Here is a 17,541-nt window from a genome sequence, read left to right as displayed (position 1 = left end):
CAATGTAGAAGTAAATGAACTGAACTTAATCTCTGTTTTAGAGCCATAAGAAAGTGGGAGCCCTATGGAGGGAGGCTGACCTCAGCTGGAAGGACTTTTTACCAGAAGGGGAAGATGTACATAATTTTCTCTTGGAGCAGGTGAGTAGGAGCAAGGTTTATACCTCCTGTTTGATAGTAGTTGGTCTGTTTCTTAGAGGAGATAAAAGTAATTACATCAATATTCCAGTTATTAAGTGAAAGTTAAAATTGCTCAGTTGTGTCCGACTCTTTGTGACCCCATGGACTGTAATCTGCCAGGCTTCTCTGTCCATGGAATTCTCCAGGCAAGAATACTAGAATGGGTAGCCATTCACTTCTCCAGGGAGTCTTCCCAACCCAGGGATTGAACCCAGGTCTCCTACATAGCAGGCGGATTCTTTACTGTCTAAGTCACTAGGGAAGCCCCCAGTTTTTAAAATTAGACCAAAATAGGAATCATGGTCAAGATGTCATTTTAAGTCTATACTTTAAGGCCACTTTACCCTCAAAAAGACTCGTGTTTCCTAAGGAGAAATATTTTCTGATCTCTTGTCGGACGGAACCAATCACAGTTCTCATCTGGGAACTTTTAACAACCTCATGGCTTTTTGTCTATGCATTCATTAGATGATAGATAAAAAGTAAAGATTTAAGAAATTAGACACATTTTGAAAACAAGTTACATGTGTCCATGAACCAGGAATGAAATCGATAAATAAAGCAGGAGTGATAGGGCTAAAGCTGCAGGTCTTCTGAGCTCTGGGTCTGAAAGCAGAGACAAGTCAGAAGGTATTTCTGTAGGGTAATAGCCCCTTACAAGGTACAAGATTGGAGACAGGCTTACTGCATGTCACTAAGTGGAAAATCGATAAATAAGTGTTAGGAAGGTAGGTACAGTCTTATAGACAGAACCTTAGCTAAGCTGCCTACTGAGTTAGTAACTGGATCCAGAAATCCACAATAAGGCAGAAGGCTCCACAATCGATACAATCTGGTCCTAAAACAAAAAAAAATTCTTCTCAAAATTATCCTGCAAATCAAAATCCTAAAACATCTGAGGGAAATAACTGCTAAGATAGCCTACAAATTCAGCAATAAGGAGAAAAAAGTCACTCTTAGGTTAAAAGAAAATAATAAAGCAATCTGAAAATGATTTTAAAGCATGTATATTTTAAGTTGGATAAAGACATTAGATTCACAGTGGATTTTAGCTTTCTTTTGGTTTTAAACTAGATATACTAAGGAGCACTCCTGCCATGATAATAAAAGCCTACATGAGGCATAATTTGTCTTTCATTGCTGGGATCATAGAACATGGAAAAAACTTCCAAGTAACAAGAAGAATAACAGGGGGAAAAGCCAAAGATGAAATCTGAATTCTGAGCAGTAAGCACATGTGAGAATCCCCATGGACAGAGAAGCCTGGTGGGCTTCTCTTCACAAGCACATGTGAAGGGCACGTTGCCTAATCCCACCTGGAGTGCTCCCAAAGGTCCAGAAGAAGCTGACATGGCCCTAGTTCAGTAGTAACCCAGCTCCACGAAGCACCGAACCAAAATGCTCTTTGGAGAAAACACACTCAACTTACCTCTTATTTTCTACAAATTAACAGTATCCAAATGTATGAGTTAACACTTAGAGTTCATGTAACATATAATGAAATAAGTAACCAAGAATGAGAGTAAACAGGCCATAAATGCAGGATTTAGACTGTGGAGACTTGAAATAATAGAATGATAATTCATAATATCGGAGAAGGCAATGGCACCCCACTCCAGTACTCTTGCCTGGAAAATCCCATGGATGGAGAAGCCTGGTAGGCTGTAGTCCATGGAGTCACTGAGAGTCATACATGACAGAGTGACTTCACTTTCATGCATTGGAGAAGGAAATGGCAACCCACTCCAGTGTTCTTGCCTGGAGAATCCCAGGGACCGGGGAGCCTGGTGGGCTGCCGTCTATGGGGTCACACAGAGTTGGACATGACTGAGCGACTTAGCAGCAACTCATAAAATAACACTATTTTATAAAGAAGAGTCACAAAAAGGAGCAAAGATGATTGGGCAGATATAAAAAGAGAAGAAACTAGGGAGAATTCTGATAGATGTTAATAAAATTTAGGGGCTAGAAAGAGAAAGTCTGTAATGTGTCTAATTGGAATCCTAAAAGGGAAAATAGAATGGAGAAGAGTCATTATTTAAAGAGATTGTGGCTAAGACTTTTCCAGAACTGAAAAATACATGAATCTGTAGAAAGCATATGTATACCACATAGAATAGTTACATTTTAGTGAAACTGCATAATATCAAGAAAGAAAAAAAGAAAAGATTTTAAAGTAGCTAGAAAGAAGAAGCATATTATCTCCAAAGGAAAAACAAATTTTGTAATAACAACAATGAAAACCCAATTGTATACTGTCAATCAAAGTGTTACAAAAATGACAATAAAAGATGGTGGAATAATTTTAAAGTACTGAGAAAATGAGTTGTTCTAGAGTTGACTTCCAAATAAGCTAACCTTTAAGAAGAAGAAGGGCAACATATATTTAGAAACTTAGTAATACACTTCTAAATAACCCATGAGTCAAATAAATCATAAAAGATATTTTAAAAATATTTTATACTGGATGAAAGTGAAAACACAGCCCATAAAAATCTGTGGGATACAACTGAAGCAGTATTAGAGTGAAGTTTTTAGCACTGAACACCTGATGTAGAAAAGAAGTAAGGTCACAAATCATTAACTTCAGCTTTAACCTTACAAAATTAGAAAAAGGAAGAGCAAATAAAACTCAAAAGGAAATAACAAAAATCAGAGCAGAAATCAGTGAAAGAGAAGAACAATAAAGAAGAGTCACTGAAGTCAAAAGCTGGTTCTTTGAGAAGATAAAGTTGATAAACCCCTAGCTACACTAATCAGGAAAAATAAAAGATAAGGCACAAATTTCTAATAAAAAGAATGAGAGAGGCGACATTGTACATATTCTACACGTAATAACATAAACACATCAACTTAGTTGAAATGAGTAAATTTCTTGAGCAAGAAAAAGCTAATAGAGCAAGAAGAAAAACAGATAACATGAGTATGAAAGAAATTTTAGTAGTTAAAAATGTCCCCACAAAAAACACTCCAGGCTCGGATGAGTTCACTGATGAGTTCTACCAGACGTTAAAGGAAAAAGTAATGCCGGTTTTGCAAAACTTTCATACTAATTCTTCCAAAGCTTGAACAGGAGAGACCGTTTTCCAACTCATTCTATGAGGCCAGCATTACATTGATAACAAGACTAAACAAAGGCATTTCAAGAAAAGAGAACTATAGACTAATTCCTAATTAACATAGAGAAAATTTTGTTGACTAAATTTGTTGTCAACAAAATTTGCACAAGTCACATCTAACAACAACAAAAAACATGATACATCATAACCAGGTAGGTTTGTCACAGGAATATAAGGTTAATTTAAAATTATAAAACCAATGTATGGATGTAGAAAAGATGAAGAAATGAGAAGATCCAGAGTTAGCCCCTCTGCTGAAACAGCTGTTGAGCTGGGACAGTTAGTAACAGCTATTTTGAAATTATGGAGTCGAGTGGAACAAATGCACTACCAGAACCAGGACAATGCTTGATGGAAAAAGAGTGTGGTAAATTTCAGGGATTTTGGAATTTTGCCTAGAGACCTAGCAGCCTCCAGCTCTGTGGTAGATAGCTGAAAGGACAGTCGTTCTGTCTTTCTGGTGCCAGATTGAGCAATAACGACCTTGTCCTGCAAAGACTGGTGCTGTGTCTGTTAATCTGCCTACCACTTCACCAGGGACCCATCTCAGGACCTGGATGTTGTTTCCACCCCTCATTCTGAAGCGGCTTCTCAGACGGGGTCTGTTACAGAAGCTTAAACTGAACACATCTGAGTCTCCGCCATACCTCTCTCTTTCTCCTCGGATCCAGATGGTCACTGAGATTTCTGAAAAGTCACTGGCTGACAGCGGAGATAGTGGATCAGAGATTTCAGTAACCACACAAAAGAAGGAATATGGTCCTGGTCAGAAAGTCACTAAATTAACACATAACTACAACATCAGCAGTTCCTAGGTAAAAGAGAGAATCTGATGTCAAGACTTAGTACATTGCAAGGTCTGGTTTTCAACAAAAAATTGTAAAGTATGCAAAGAAACAGGAAAATACAGCTCTTTCAAAGGGAAAAAAGAAACTGGCAGAAAGCATCCCTGGGGAAGCCCAGACACTGGGCTTACTAGACAAGGGCTTTACCTGTGCTCCAGTTACTAAAGAAAACCATGGAGGAAGAGATAAAGGAAATCAAAATGATGAACTGAACAAGCTGGGAATACCAGTAAAGAGGTAGAAATTATAAAAAGGAACCAAATAGAAACTGAAAAGTGACAACAGCCGAAATGAAAAATTAACTAGAATGTTTCAGTAGCAGGTTTGAACAGACGAATCAATCAGTGATTGATTTAGATAAAGCAGCACAGTTGAAATTGCTCAGTCAGGAATCACTGATTCAACACTGATTTACTATGATGAAAATCCATCTTTAATATTTGCAGATACACCTTTTATTAATTGTTTTCCCAATGAAATTTCTGGCATTGTTACATGAAACTGAATATCATTGAGTTTTTAAAAGTGTCCCTATAGTTTATTTTTTAAAAAGCTTTTAATTATAATACATATTGAAAAATTAATCCATTTAATATATAAAAGGCTTTAAAAGAAGAAATTACTCAGTTTGAGGAGCAGAAAGAAAAAAGAATCAAGAAAAATGAAGAGTCTAAGGACTTAGGGGACAGCATCAAGCATGTCGGTATATCATAACAGAGCCCCAGAGAAGAGAGAAAGGGACAGAAGAAAATATTTAAAGAAATAATGGTTGAAAATTTCCCAAATGAATTTCAGCAAACTCCAAGCAGGATAAACTTGGTTTCACAAGATACAGTGAAACTTTTCAAAGACAAAAACAAAGAAGAAATATCAAAAGCATCAAGAAGAAAAGTGACTCATCGCATACAAAGAAGCCTCAATAAAATTAACAGCCAGTTTCTCATCAGAAACTATGATAGTGGGAGACATTGGAATGATATACTTAAAGTTCTAGAATTTAAAGACTGTTAATATATCTGCAATGTTTCCTACAAAAGTGAGGAAGATATGAAGACATTCCCAGATAAAGACTAAGTTAGTTAGACCTGCCGTCCTAAACTGAGCCTTTCAGGTTGAAGCAAAGGGACACTAGGAGATAACCCGCAGCCATGCGAAGAAATGGAGGTAACTGGCAAAGGGGACCCACAGATAAATACAGATCAGCAGTGCTTTGTTTTCCATTTATAACTCCTTTCTGTTTACTGAATGATGATGATTTAAAAGGCAAATCCATAAAATAATAAATACGTGTTAATGGGCATACATTGAATAAAGATATAACTTACGAAAGCAGCTGCATAAGGATGATTTCTCATGGAATTCCCGTGAGGCCCAGCGTTTGTGCTTCTAGGAGTGTGTACAAGAGAAAGGAAAACGTGTGGCCCCCTTATTTGAAGTCAGATAAACCTGGGTTCAGATTCCAGTTTTCTCCCACTTAAGACTTTAAAATTACTTGATTTCTCTAAGCTTCAGATTCCTTACCTATGAAATGCTTATTATAATATCTGTCTTACAGAACTTATATGAGGATTAAAAAAGAATGTTTAAGAAGCACTGAGCATAGAGAGGAACTCAGTCAACTATGCATAATGTTGTTATTTATAAAAATGTTTAGAAAACAGAAAAATGAGGCCTCAGAAAACTTGGCCATCCTTACCTTGACTTTTAGCTTTCTTCTAAAATGGCTGATGTAATGCCCTTTTTCTGGGAACCCTAGTACATTCTATAAGAGATAGTGATGAGCTGATCCATAAATTTGAAGCCCAGCCTTCCTAGGTTCTAGGAAGATTAGATGGCTTGCACAGAAACACAGGGATTCTGAGGGATAAATGTTTCTCTCCAATGAACAAGCTAAACTTCACAGCTCACCACTGACTTCATTCAGTTCAGTTCAGTTCAGTCGCTCAGTCGTGTCCGACTCTTTGTGACCCCATAAACTGCAGCACGCCAGGCCTCCCTGTCCATCACCAACTCCCGGAGTTCACTGAGACTTAACGTCCATCGAGTCAGTGATGCCATCCAGCCATCTCATCCTCTGTCGTCCCCTTCTCCTCCTGCCCCCAATCCCTCCCAGCATCAGAGTCTTTTCCAGTGAATCAACTCTTCGCATGAGGTGGCCAAAGTACTGGAGTTTCAGCTTTAGCATCATTCCTTCCAAAGAAATCCCAGGGCTGATCTCCTTCAGAATGGACTGGTTGGATCTCCTTGCAGTCCAAGGGACTCTCAAGAGTCTTCTCCAGTACCACAGTTCAAAAGCATCAATTCTTCGGCGCTCAGGCTTCTTCACAGTCCAACTCTCACATCCATACATGACCACAGGAAAAACCATAGCCTTGACTAGACGAACCTTTTTGTCTCTGCTTTTGAATATGCTATCTAGGTTGGTCATAACTTTCCTTCCAAGGAGTAAGCGTCTTTTAATTTCATGGCTGCAGTCACCATCTGCAGTGATTTTGGAGCCCAAAAAAATAAAGTCTGACACTGTTTCCACCGTTTCCCCATCTATTAACCATGAAGTAATGGGACCAGATGCCATGATCTTTGTTTTCTGAATGTTGAGCTTAAAGCCAACTTTTTCACTCTCCACTTTCACTTTCATCAAGAGGCTTTTTAGTTCCTCTTCACTTTCTGCCATAAGGGTGGTGTCATCTGCATATCTGAGGTTATTGATATTTCTGACTTCGTTAAGCCATGGTAAAGACTCACTTTCACATTTTTAGATCATTTTATTTAGGAGCAGTGTAATTAATGTTTAAGTTTGCTATTAATGTTAGTTGCTCTCAGACCTCCAATTGTCTGTGTAGGTGTAGGGTAGGTTAAAGAGGTATTCTGTATAGGTATCCTAACATCTAAAGTAATGTTGAAACAAATTTGGAGAGTGTTTCAGGTTATGAAAAATCAGTTGCCTGTTCTTAAAAGAACTTATGGCCATCATCTTGTGATTTTGTATGTATATTGAAATGTGATAGTTAACGCATTTATCAATGTTGAATCAGAAAAATTGTGATACTGAATAATGTTTCTGAAGCTTTATAGGAATATGTTATTTAAAGGTGGTACAAAAGATAATTAAAACAATGAATTTTTTTCACAGAATTCCAGGTAATTTTTGATTTGTGGATCCAAGGAGGATACCGGAATATATATGAGTCTTCTATGATATTAGAGAAAAATTTGTAAATAATGTTTAGTATTTTAATCTTTATGGGTTTTGCATGGAGAAGCTGTATAAAGCAAAGCATACTTACATACCTCATGGTCTTATACCCTAGAAAATGAAATATCACTTTGATTATTGATTTTTTTTAATACTCACCAAAGAGTTAAACAGTCATGGCATCATTTTTCACACTTGGGTTCAGCATGGTCAGGAGGTGTTTGAAGGACTTGCCAAAACTAAAGGTACAGAGTTTTGGACAGCTGCTCTGTGGCGATAGTGATGTTAATCATAGGCTGCCTTGCTGGTGCACCTGCCCTGCCTTAGAGCTGTGTCACAGGTGAGAGCAAGACCGAAGCACCCACAGGTATGAGGTTAAATGAAATAAGCAAAGAGAAAGACAAACACCGCCTGGTTTCACTTGCACATGGGAGCCACAGAACAAATAAAAACCCATAGACAGAGCGAAGGGGTAGGTGGTTGCCAGAGCAGAGGCTTGGCAGAGGTGAAATAGGTGAAGGGGGGGTCAAGAGGTGCAAACTTCCAGTTACAAAATAAGCAGGTTATGGGAGTGTGTAATGTGCAGCTTGGAGAGTACAGTCAGTAGCATTGTACTGACTTTGTAAGGTGACAGAGAATGACTGGGCTTACCGTGGTGGTCATTTCACAGTACATACAGAAGTCAGATCACTGTACTGTACACTTGAGTCTAATATTGTGGATCAAACATATTGAAAATGAAGACTGAAGCTCAGAATGTTTTGGAAGAAAAGTAAGCGTGTTTTTAAGAAGAATCAGAGATACTCAGTATAAAACAAATGGTATATTCAGAAGAATAATGCGTTTAGAATCTTCCAGAACCATAAGTACAGAACGGCTTCTGCTAATCATTGTGCTTCCACGTGAAATAGAAGAGATGGCCCATGACTTTGTTTTCTTCACAGGGTGATAATATTGAATTATTTTCATATGTTTAACTTTGTATGTTTCAGAAGTTGGACTTTTTAGAGTCTGACAGTTCCTGTTCCTCCGAAGCACTTTTGAAGAAAGAACTCTCTGCCGAAGAGCTGTATAAGCGACTCGAGAAACTCATTATTGAGGACAAGGCAAATGATGAACAGATCTTTGACTGGGTAGAGGTATAAAGACTAAAGATTCTTAGTCTTTTATAAAGTCAAGTAAAAATATTCACAACATAAGCCATTTTTCTGGGTCTCTCATTAGTTTAGTCCATACACGACATTTTACCATCAAAAATATGCATTTCTTTCTCATGTTCTCACATTTTAGATACTATCTTGGATAAAATTAATAAGCAATACGTAATTATTATGAAATGTGCTGGCTTACCTTTTCATAACATACCTTAAAATCTTGTGTTGTAGAGTCCATTGATCATGTCTGTATTTAACTTGTTATTGTATTCCTTTAAATATTAACTTTTGTTTATGTAGATGTGTTTTTTTTGTGCACATTTTCATGGAATCATATACTAATCCCAGTTGAAAGAAAGCCATAGGGGGCTAATCTAGTTCTCTCCATCTTGTATAACTCTTGTTTTGTAGTTCTTCTAATGGGTTGTTGTTTCTTTAACCATTTCCAGGCGTTGAGAAATAATGAAGCTTCTTATAATTTTTTTAACCTGTTTTCCCTCCTGTCTTTGGGACAGTCTATCACCTCACCTAATTGGGAATATTTTTTAAGTAATTTATAATAGCCAATAGGATATATTCCTGACTCCTCCTCCAGGTTCTTTCATTCCTTCTTAAAAACTTGGTATCCAGGCCCTTGTCTGGTTATCCTCATACAAACATAACCTGCATTTGGAACACGCCTCTCAGAGTGGCACGTGTGCACTGAGCATGCTCGTCTGCAGTGGCGCAGCAGCACAGAGTTCGGTGGTGCTTCGGCGTTCTTTGTTTTCTTCTTTAACCTGTGCTTCTGGCAGACTCACCACAGTGAACCCAGACCAGTCCATTCAGTCTTGTAGTGTTCACTCATTTATATTCTACAGGTCAGTCATTTCTTCCATGCCAAACTTATACATTTGATTTTTGAGCCAAAATAGTGTTTTAAACATTTAGTTCTATTTAGATTTACCTTCTTAAATTAGACACTTTTTTAGAAGTTTTGTCAGTACATTTTGGATTCTAATTTGGTCATCCATTTTGCTTGCCATCTTTTTCACTCTGTATCTTTTTCACTTTGCATTTGATTACTATGTCAACTTTGCACTCACTCAAGTTATGGGCAAAGTGTGTGAGGAGAGTAGGACCAAGGACAAAGCAGCATACTTTTTAGGACCAGATCTCATTGCCATCCCGGTGGACATTTCAGCTGTTAACTTGTTTATTATTACAAGGGAATACCTATTATAATTTGTCAGATGTCTTGCTAAACTCTGGAAAAGTTAAAGCTCTATCCATCGGGCCTGCCATATGGTGATCATATCAGAAAAGGAGAGGAGGGTAGTTTAGCACGAGTTGGTTTTCTTTGTCCTTATTTATTCTTAGCATAACCATCTCTTTCCTCTGTAAGACTTTAAAACCATTCATATGATAGTTTGTTGTAGATTTTAGGATAGAATTAGTATCAGGCTTTCTGGTATATTATTGACCTCAGATACCTTCTTTTATGTTTTAGAAGTCAGGTCAATATTTGCATACTGAACATCATTCTCTTTCATTTCAGCAGTTTGGTCTTTTATTTCTCATATATTGCCAAATGATGCTGATTTCACCTCTTCATCCACGTTGGGGCCTACTTTTTTAAATAGTAGTATTTATTTAGCTTATCCCAGACCAACAGTTATTCTCCTTAAAAATAAGACAAAGGGTAAATTTTAATGAATGTAAATGATACCTAATAAAGGTGAATTTTGAAAAAGGATCAAGGAAACAAAAACGTCATCGTGGTCACCGAGCGCATAGTGCATCGAAGGTGCTTGTTGCTGTGGGTCTGATCCTACCACACAGTAATCTCACTTGGCTTATCGTTTCCAGTTAGCAGACCCATTTTCCTTACGGTTCTTGCACATTTTTGTTAATATCTTTGCTTCATCTTTAGTGTTCTTGATACTTTTCTTCATGTCTTTTCTGTTCTTGAATACTAGAATTACAGTGTCTGGCTTTATTTGGTAGAAAAGATACACAGTTCGTTTCTTTGAAATGGAAGAGACAGTCACATGGTTTCGAAGTGTTATCATCTATCAGTAATTACATCTAGCTGTTGGTGATGGACAGGGAGGCCTGGCAGGCTGTGATTCCTGGGGTCGCGGAGTTGAACATGACTGAGCAACTGAACTGAACTGAATTTGTTTTTCTCCGACTCTGCTTGAAATCTGATCCTTTGGGGATTTTATACTCAGCTGAAATAGCTCTAAAACCTGTTTATAAAGTATTGTTGAGCCAAAGAGTAATGGTGTGTTTTTATTCTCTCATTTATTCAAAAATAATTGTTCAGACTTTGCAGAAGTAATTTCCAGGGCTAGGCCAGCCTTGGCTTCAGCCTGTATGTTATTTAAAGAGGTACACGAGCATAAACCGTATAAAACATAAACCATTATGAAATCTTTTCTACGTAGCTCTTACCCCACGTTATTCTCAGCCTTAGCTATTAGCAATATCACCACATGTTTCTCGTCCTGTGGGACGAGATCAGTAGCAAAAGGTGGCCTGGCCCTCTGTGTTCAGCTCTGCCAGTATCCTGTAGAGCTAGCCATCTGACTTGTTAACCCCTCTTAACTCTGCTTTCAAGAAACCACCAGTTCCTCCCAAGTGATATATGTGAGGTTAGGTATTCAGCAAAGAGAGAGATACTCATTAATCTACATCAGTTCTAAAATTCATAAACATTAAACTGATCTCTAAATATCTTTGAAATTCTTAGCTTTCTAACACATACCTTTTTAAATGGCATTTTTAATTTTTCCTAGCCAGTTATTTTAAAAATGACTCAGTAGAAAATACTGTGCTGTGCTATGGTTTTCTAAGCTATTAAAAGAAGCTGAGATAAGCATTAATTCTGTTCACAGGCATAAGGAACATAAACTCTGGAAAATATTTGAAATGCCTAGAAAATGGCTGCGTTTGTGTGTTTTCTTCTTTTGCTTATCTGGTTTAGTGTAGTATTTTATAGCAAAAAGATAAGATCTTAAGAGAAGTAAACTAAAAAAATAAGGTGGAGGTTCATTTACTCTATTTAACTTACCTCTGAATATGTGTTTTTGCCATCCTCAGAAAAGAGGAACAGTTATCTCAGCAGTACCTGAGGTGTTTATTTGACGTAATTCTGGACATTAGCCTCTAATTCACAATAAAATTAAGATGAAAAAGCAGTGTTAGCACAGCTAAACGTAGTTGCATACTCCTGAGCAAAGTCGGCCCGAAAATCTCTGTAGTTGAGGAGTAGTTGCTCTTTCAGCTTTGTAGATTTGGATAGACCATCGTAAGATGGCTTATTTATTGAAAAGGGAAGATGCTTTTAAACAGTTGCGCTTCGGATGTGTGTCGTTCGCAGCACTGTTTAACTGAATAAATAAAGGATACGGAGTGGTCAGCTCCCCGAAGCAGAGCACTGCTACATGGCGCACTTTCAGCGAGAACTGGCGATGGTCCCAGTATTTCCTGGTGAATCAGAAGACTAATTTCTACTAAAAAGTTGAACGGGATCTCATGTGCCCTTAGTGCAAGACGAAGCCTGGTTTAGGGGAAAATAACACCTCTGGTGTGCCAAGGGTGCCTTTAACTATTCTGTTTACTTTGCATTGCAGGCTAATCTAGATGAAAGCCAGATGAGCGCACCTGCATTCCTTAGAGCTTTAATGACAGCCGTCTGTAAAGCAGCTATTATAGGTAAGTAGTATTCCTGAAGCAACATCTGAAAATCCCCCGTATGTCAGCTGCTGACGACGTGGGTCAGAGTTTATATTGCCTTTAACAGTTGCACTGTAAGGCTCAGTTCCTGTGCCAAGTGAATGCCATTTCTGTCTGCCAGGCCTGGCTTCTTGGGCCTCGGGCGCAGATAGCTGCTCTGCCTGCAGCGAGCCCAGATGTGAGAGCTGCTGGGGGCCTTCTGTTCCGCAGTTCAGCGGGAAGCTGGCGCCTGCTCCTGAGGCTGTTTGCTGTGTGGACTTTTCCTTTACTTCTCACCTCCCACATTCAAAGGCTCCCCTGCCTTCCATTCACGAGTTAAAATGAACAATTTGAATATTCTTGTCCAGTGTCACTAATCTCAAAAGAAAAGCCACTTTATGTAAATTCATGTGTGGGGAAAGAAAATACCAATTATTTCTCCTGTTTTATGTTGACCCGATAAGACAATATTATTGAATGTTTATGAATTACATAGACAGGAGTCAGATTAGTGGAGACTCTAAATGGTCCAAGCTGCACGTAGTTTTTACTAATACTTCATGAGATCATCCACTTGGTCTTGGATTAAAGTCCACATTTTTGTCACTGAAATAGAAAAAAAAAATGTATCAGCTGAAAAGTTGTTCAGAATCATTATAGAGATAGCTTCATAATTCAAGATTTTCCATCAAACACCCGATGGTGGTTGCCGCTGTCACAGCTGGTCCTCATCCTGCTGATGATGGCGCTTCCCTGGTGGCTCAGGCCTCCTGCCTACCCGTGCAGGAGACGTGGGCTCGATCCCTGGGTTGGGAAGATCCCCTGGAGAAGGAGTAGCAACCTATTCCAGTATTCTTTCCTGGAGGATTCCATGGACAGAGGAGCCTGGCAGGCTACAGTCCATGGGGTCGAAAGGGAGTCAGACAGGACTGAATGACTGAACAGTAGCAACAACTGCTAGTAATGATACAACGGTTCTAATTCTTTTACCCTTCTTTTACCCTTCTTGAGAGATTTAAATGAACTCTCTGTTTAATTTCTCTTCAGTTTCCTTTTTAATGTTTTTATGGTTTGGAATGTCATGAGACTGCTGTCCCTGTTTAATTATGATTAAAGATAAAGAACCGAGTGCACTAGTCTTGAGGGAGCCCAGCACTCTAAATCCATCCCCCTCCATACTTTTGTTTGTTTGTTTGTTTCGGGAAGAATTTCATGGATTCTCCTGGTGGTCCAGTGGTCGGGACTTCGCCCTCCAGTGCAGGGGGTGTGGATTCGACGCCTGACTGGGGAGCTAGGATCCCACATGCCTCACAACCAGACAACCAAAACATAAAACAGCAGCAGTGTTACAACAGATCCAGCAGAGCTGTTTTGTTTTTAATTGAAATTTTAGAAAATTTGGCGTTTCAAAATTCCTTGCAGGGTCATGTATGTCTTACTGATTCAGAAAACTGAAAACAGCTGTGTGTGTTAATGCTCAGTTCTTCTGTCTCTTCCAGCCGACTGTTCGACCTTCCGAGTGGACACTGCTGTTATCAAGCAGAGAGTGCCGATCTTACTCAAGTACCTAGACTCAGATACAGAGAAGGAACTGCAAGCACTTTATGCACTACAAGCATCAATAGTAAAACTTGATCAACCTGCCAGTAAGTCTCCCTCTTGCTACAGTTAACCCAGCTGAAGGGTGAGGCTTATCCAGGGCAACACTCGAGAGACGGTTTGATGGACTTTAAACAGTGGGCAATAGCAGCATCCTGAGTGACAAAACTCAGCCTGTAACTTTGATAAACATGAATGTTTTTAAGTGGTTGACTTTGATGAGAAAATGACAAGAAGACTAGTTTATATTATTCATATTATCTGAGGAGATTGAATCCTCATTCTCCGGCACGTCTGTCTTATAAGAATCTCTGCCAGGATGGAAATGTATCTGTCAGGCAGCGCATGACAGCCATGAACCACTCGTGTCAGTCAAGCACCTAAGTGTGGCTACTGTGACTAAGGAACTGAGCCTAGAATGTTAAGTGTCAGCAACCCCTATGGTCAGCGGCTGCCCTGTTGCGCAGTGCGGGTCCAGGGCAGGCAGCCTTAGCGTCCGTGTGGTACAGCTTTTCACCTTCTTGGACCCAGGCCTTAATAATGAAAGAGGGTGATCCTTGTCAGAGTCCTCAGATAGCCAGCAAAGACATGAAGGCATTTTAGACTAATTTTCGGTTAAGAGTTATAGTTAATTCTGGCTAACCAGACAAATAAGGTAACCCGAACACCCAAGTGTTAGTGATCTGGTAAATTAATTGAATCATATTAAATCTTGAAAATTCAGTAGAAACTTCTGAAAGTGGACAGTAAGTATATGGCTATTTCAAAGATAGCACTGAAGTAATTCTTTGGCATTTCCTTAGGTTGTGACTTCTGCAAAGTTTTTCTTCTTGGCTAGTGTTGTTAAGTCCCTTTGGGATATAAAGGGAGGGATTGGAACAGTCCTTGGAGTGTAACTGAAGAGATATTTTGTCTATAAATCTGTCCTTTTTAAAACAATAATATAAGCTAAGTTTCCATGATGACTGTAAAACAGAGGACTAAAATTGCCCAGATCATCTGGGCACTGAAAATAACGGCTGTCATTTCACTGGATAAAATCCAGACAAGATAGTTTCTACTCATGTTTTTCATATGAATTATTACTCTCTTCGTTTTGACAGCGACATTAGAGGGGAGAAAGTCCATTCTGCCTTTTCCTCCCAAAATTTGTAAAAATTAGACGGTTTTATTGTAAAATCTCAAAGAAAATGTATCAAAAGGAAAGTTTAAAGAATTATTCTTATACTTTTAAGTGTTTAGGTTGAAAACTGTGTAACATCAAACAGCTCAGTAATATCAGAAAACAGTTCAAGTTGAATAAAATAATAGGAATAAGAACTAGTTCCGACTGCCTGACTCCTTTCGCATTCTTTAGACAAGTGGCTTTTCTCTTAGGCTGTCAGGAGGGGGTGTGATGAAGTCTCACGGGTGCCCTGGCCCTGACGGGGCGTCCTGCACAGGAATTCCTTCCCTGCACTGGATGGGAATGTGGCCTCCTCACAGCCACAGTGCCCCCAAACCAATGGTTTCCTTTCGCCTCCTTGCAGATTTGCTACGGATGTTTTTTGATTGCCTGTATGACGAGGAGGTGATCTCTGAGGATGCCTTCTACAAGTGGGAGAGCAGCAAGGACCCGGCAGAGCAGAATGGGAAGGGTGTGGCCCTGAAGTCTGTCACGGCGTTCTTCACATGGCTGCGGGAAGCAGAAGAGGAGTCTGAGGATAACTAAAACTTCAAATACACAAAACGAAAGAAAAGAAACAATTTAAGTATTTTTTTAAAAAGTTTCACGTCTTCGCCAATCACAGTGCAGCAAGGCCAATTCTCGCAGAAACCCCCACGTGTGCACGAGTGGGAAAGGGGAAAGAGAAAAAAAAAGGTGATCATGGAGGAAAAAGGTACTGGAAAAAAAGTAAACTTCAAACCTGAGGGCGGGAGCACTAAAACCAAAATACATGTATTATTTATAGAAAATATTTTCTGTTTTAATCTTTTCTTTTTAAATGAGGACTCATACTTTAAAAAAAAACACATCTGTTTAGCAAAAAAAAAAAACAAAAAAAAAAGTTGAGAACTTTTAATTTATTTTAAGGACTGCAAATGCCAGTGTAATTTTTTAATTTGCAGTTTCTGTAAACAACTTGTATAATAGAAAAGCAGAGAAATAAATTTCCCTCCCCTTCAGATGCACCTCACGTTTGTTTTAAAGCATAGTATTTAGTCCAGATTTGAGAAGGTTTGGGGTGAACAAGGTAAGAAAGATTTTTTTTTTTTTGGCATCAGATCTTTCTGCCTGCCTCTCAGCTTGCTTCAGAAAATAAAAAAATCACAATAGTAATCAAAACATACATAACCTTGGAACAGAAAGAAATGCTGTGGACCAGAGAACTCCAAGAATTGTTCAAAAAAAAAAGTGCTACCCTGGGAAAAGTACTCTTAATACTTTTGAAATCTTTAGAGCAACTTTAAGGCTTGTAAATACATAGAACAAATATTTAAAAAAAAACAACAAAAAGAAATTGACTCAGTACTATTTCTTTTCACTTTCAAAATATAAAGAACAAAATAAAGGCAAACATTGCAAGTTTAAAAGAAAGTAAAGTGACTTCTCCTTTTGACAGCTGCTGCGTGTGCGCCCATCTCTGGGAGGTGCCGTCTGGCTAAGTGTTGTCTAATCCGGATCGCTTCTGAGGGCTTGGCGGGGGAGAGTGTGTGTGTCTATGTGTCTGCATTTGGAAAAGGCAAGCTACTTTGTGGGCAAAGGGGGGCACTCATGCTTGGGTAGGGGAGCTTCTCTGAAGCCCAAGGGATGCTTCTTTCCAACACCAACCAAAAATACATCCTTGGTAGAAACAGACCCAGCAGCACTACTTTAAGTCCCCGAGTGTCCCACTGCATGCATTTGGGTTAGGGACAGCACTTCCGTTTGAAACCACCAATACCAGTGACTTTTAAAATCATCACTGCCTCCAGTGCTTAAGAAACCCAAAGATGTCCTTTAAAGAAACCAAAGTTACATTACGCTTCTTAAAATAAGTGAGCATGTGGTTTAAAACCAAACCAATACCACGTGTGAAAATCACATTTACCCCAACTTCAGATTCATGCAAGCCATTCTGGTGAGTATAAAGTGGACTGTGGTTTGGGCCTTTGTTTCTCTGACAGGTATTGGAGTGCTGTGCTGTGCTTTGTTTTGTGTGTGTGTGTCGTTTTTTTTTCCCCTTTGATGAAGTTGTTGTCTCTACAAGTGGCTTTCCATTTCAATTGTTTGTAGGCCATCACCCTACAAATGTATTTATGAAGAAAGCCAGCTGCTCCCAAATACGCAGCCTTGTATTTTGTGTCTGAATAACCAGAGTTCTTCTGGCTTCCATCTCTGAAGAAATGCTCACGTTAAGAGACTTGGCGAGACATGTAATGCACAAGAACAACATGTTCCATAGCAGTAAAAAGCTCTCTCTCTCAGGATGTAGTTGAACACAACACAGGATCCCCCTCCGTGAGCCCCCAGAGCCCCCTGTGAAGTGGCCGAAGGCTGTTCTCCAAGAACCAAGTCCTGAAAAGTCCTGTGACAGGCAGGTGACAGCCGCTGTCATAAGAGACGGAGCCTGAAAAGCTCGTTCAGGGTCTGACCGCAGGCTCTGCCTGGGAGCCCTCCATTGGAAGAAGCAACTCGATTCTATGTTATTTTGAGTTTTAACAGCTGCCAGAACCAAAGTGCAGAGGATTCTGAGCCAGAAATCTCCTGACTGTGATGTAGTTCTAGGT

General features: G+C 39.1%; 1 protein-coding gene across 50 annotated transcripts in view; it reads left to right on the top strand.

Annotated features, from left to right (window-relative positions):
- EIF4G3 (eukaryotic translation initiation factor 4 gamma 3) overlaps positions 1 to 16,369 on the top strand; it is a 354,136-nt gene extending 337,767 nt beyond the window's left edge. For all 50 annotated transcript variants that reach the window (XM_086326700.1, XM_086326656.1, XM_086326966.1 and 47 more), the window contains 5 exons: positions 42 to 140; positions 8,332 to 8,478; positions 12,111 to 12,192; positions 13,692 to 13,838; positions 15,321 to 16,369. In XM_086326700.1, the coding sequence (XP_086182826.1) occupies positions 42 to 140; positions 8,332 to 8,478; positions 12,111 to 12,192; positions 13,692 to 13,838; positions 15,321 to 15,502 (657 nt within the window). In that variant the 3' untranslated portion in view covers positions 15,503 to 16,369. The remainder of the gene's footprint in view (positions 1 to 41; positions 141 to 8,331; positions 8,479 to 12,110; positions 12,193 to 13,691; positions 13,839 to 15,320) is intronic.
- Positions 16,370 to 17,541: the final 1,172 nt, after the last annotated feature.

Source organism: Bos grunniens, chromosome 2, assembly GCF_055505025.1.
Source record: "Bos grunniens cultivar Pamir isolate PY7600 chromosome 2, Bosgru_T2T1.0, whole genome shotgun sequence".
Classification (NCBI taxonomy): domain Eukaryota; kingdom Metazoa; phylum Chordata; class Mammalia; order Artiodactyla; family Bovidae; genus Bos; species Bos grunniens.
This window is presented reverse-complemented; position numbering and strand designations above follow the sequence as displayed.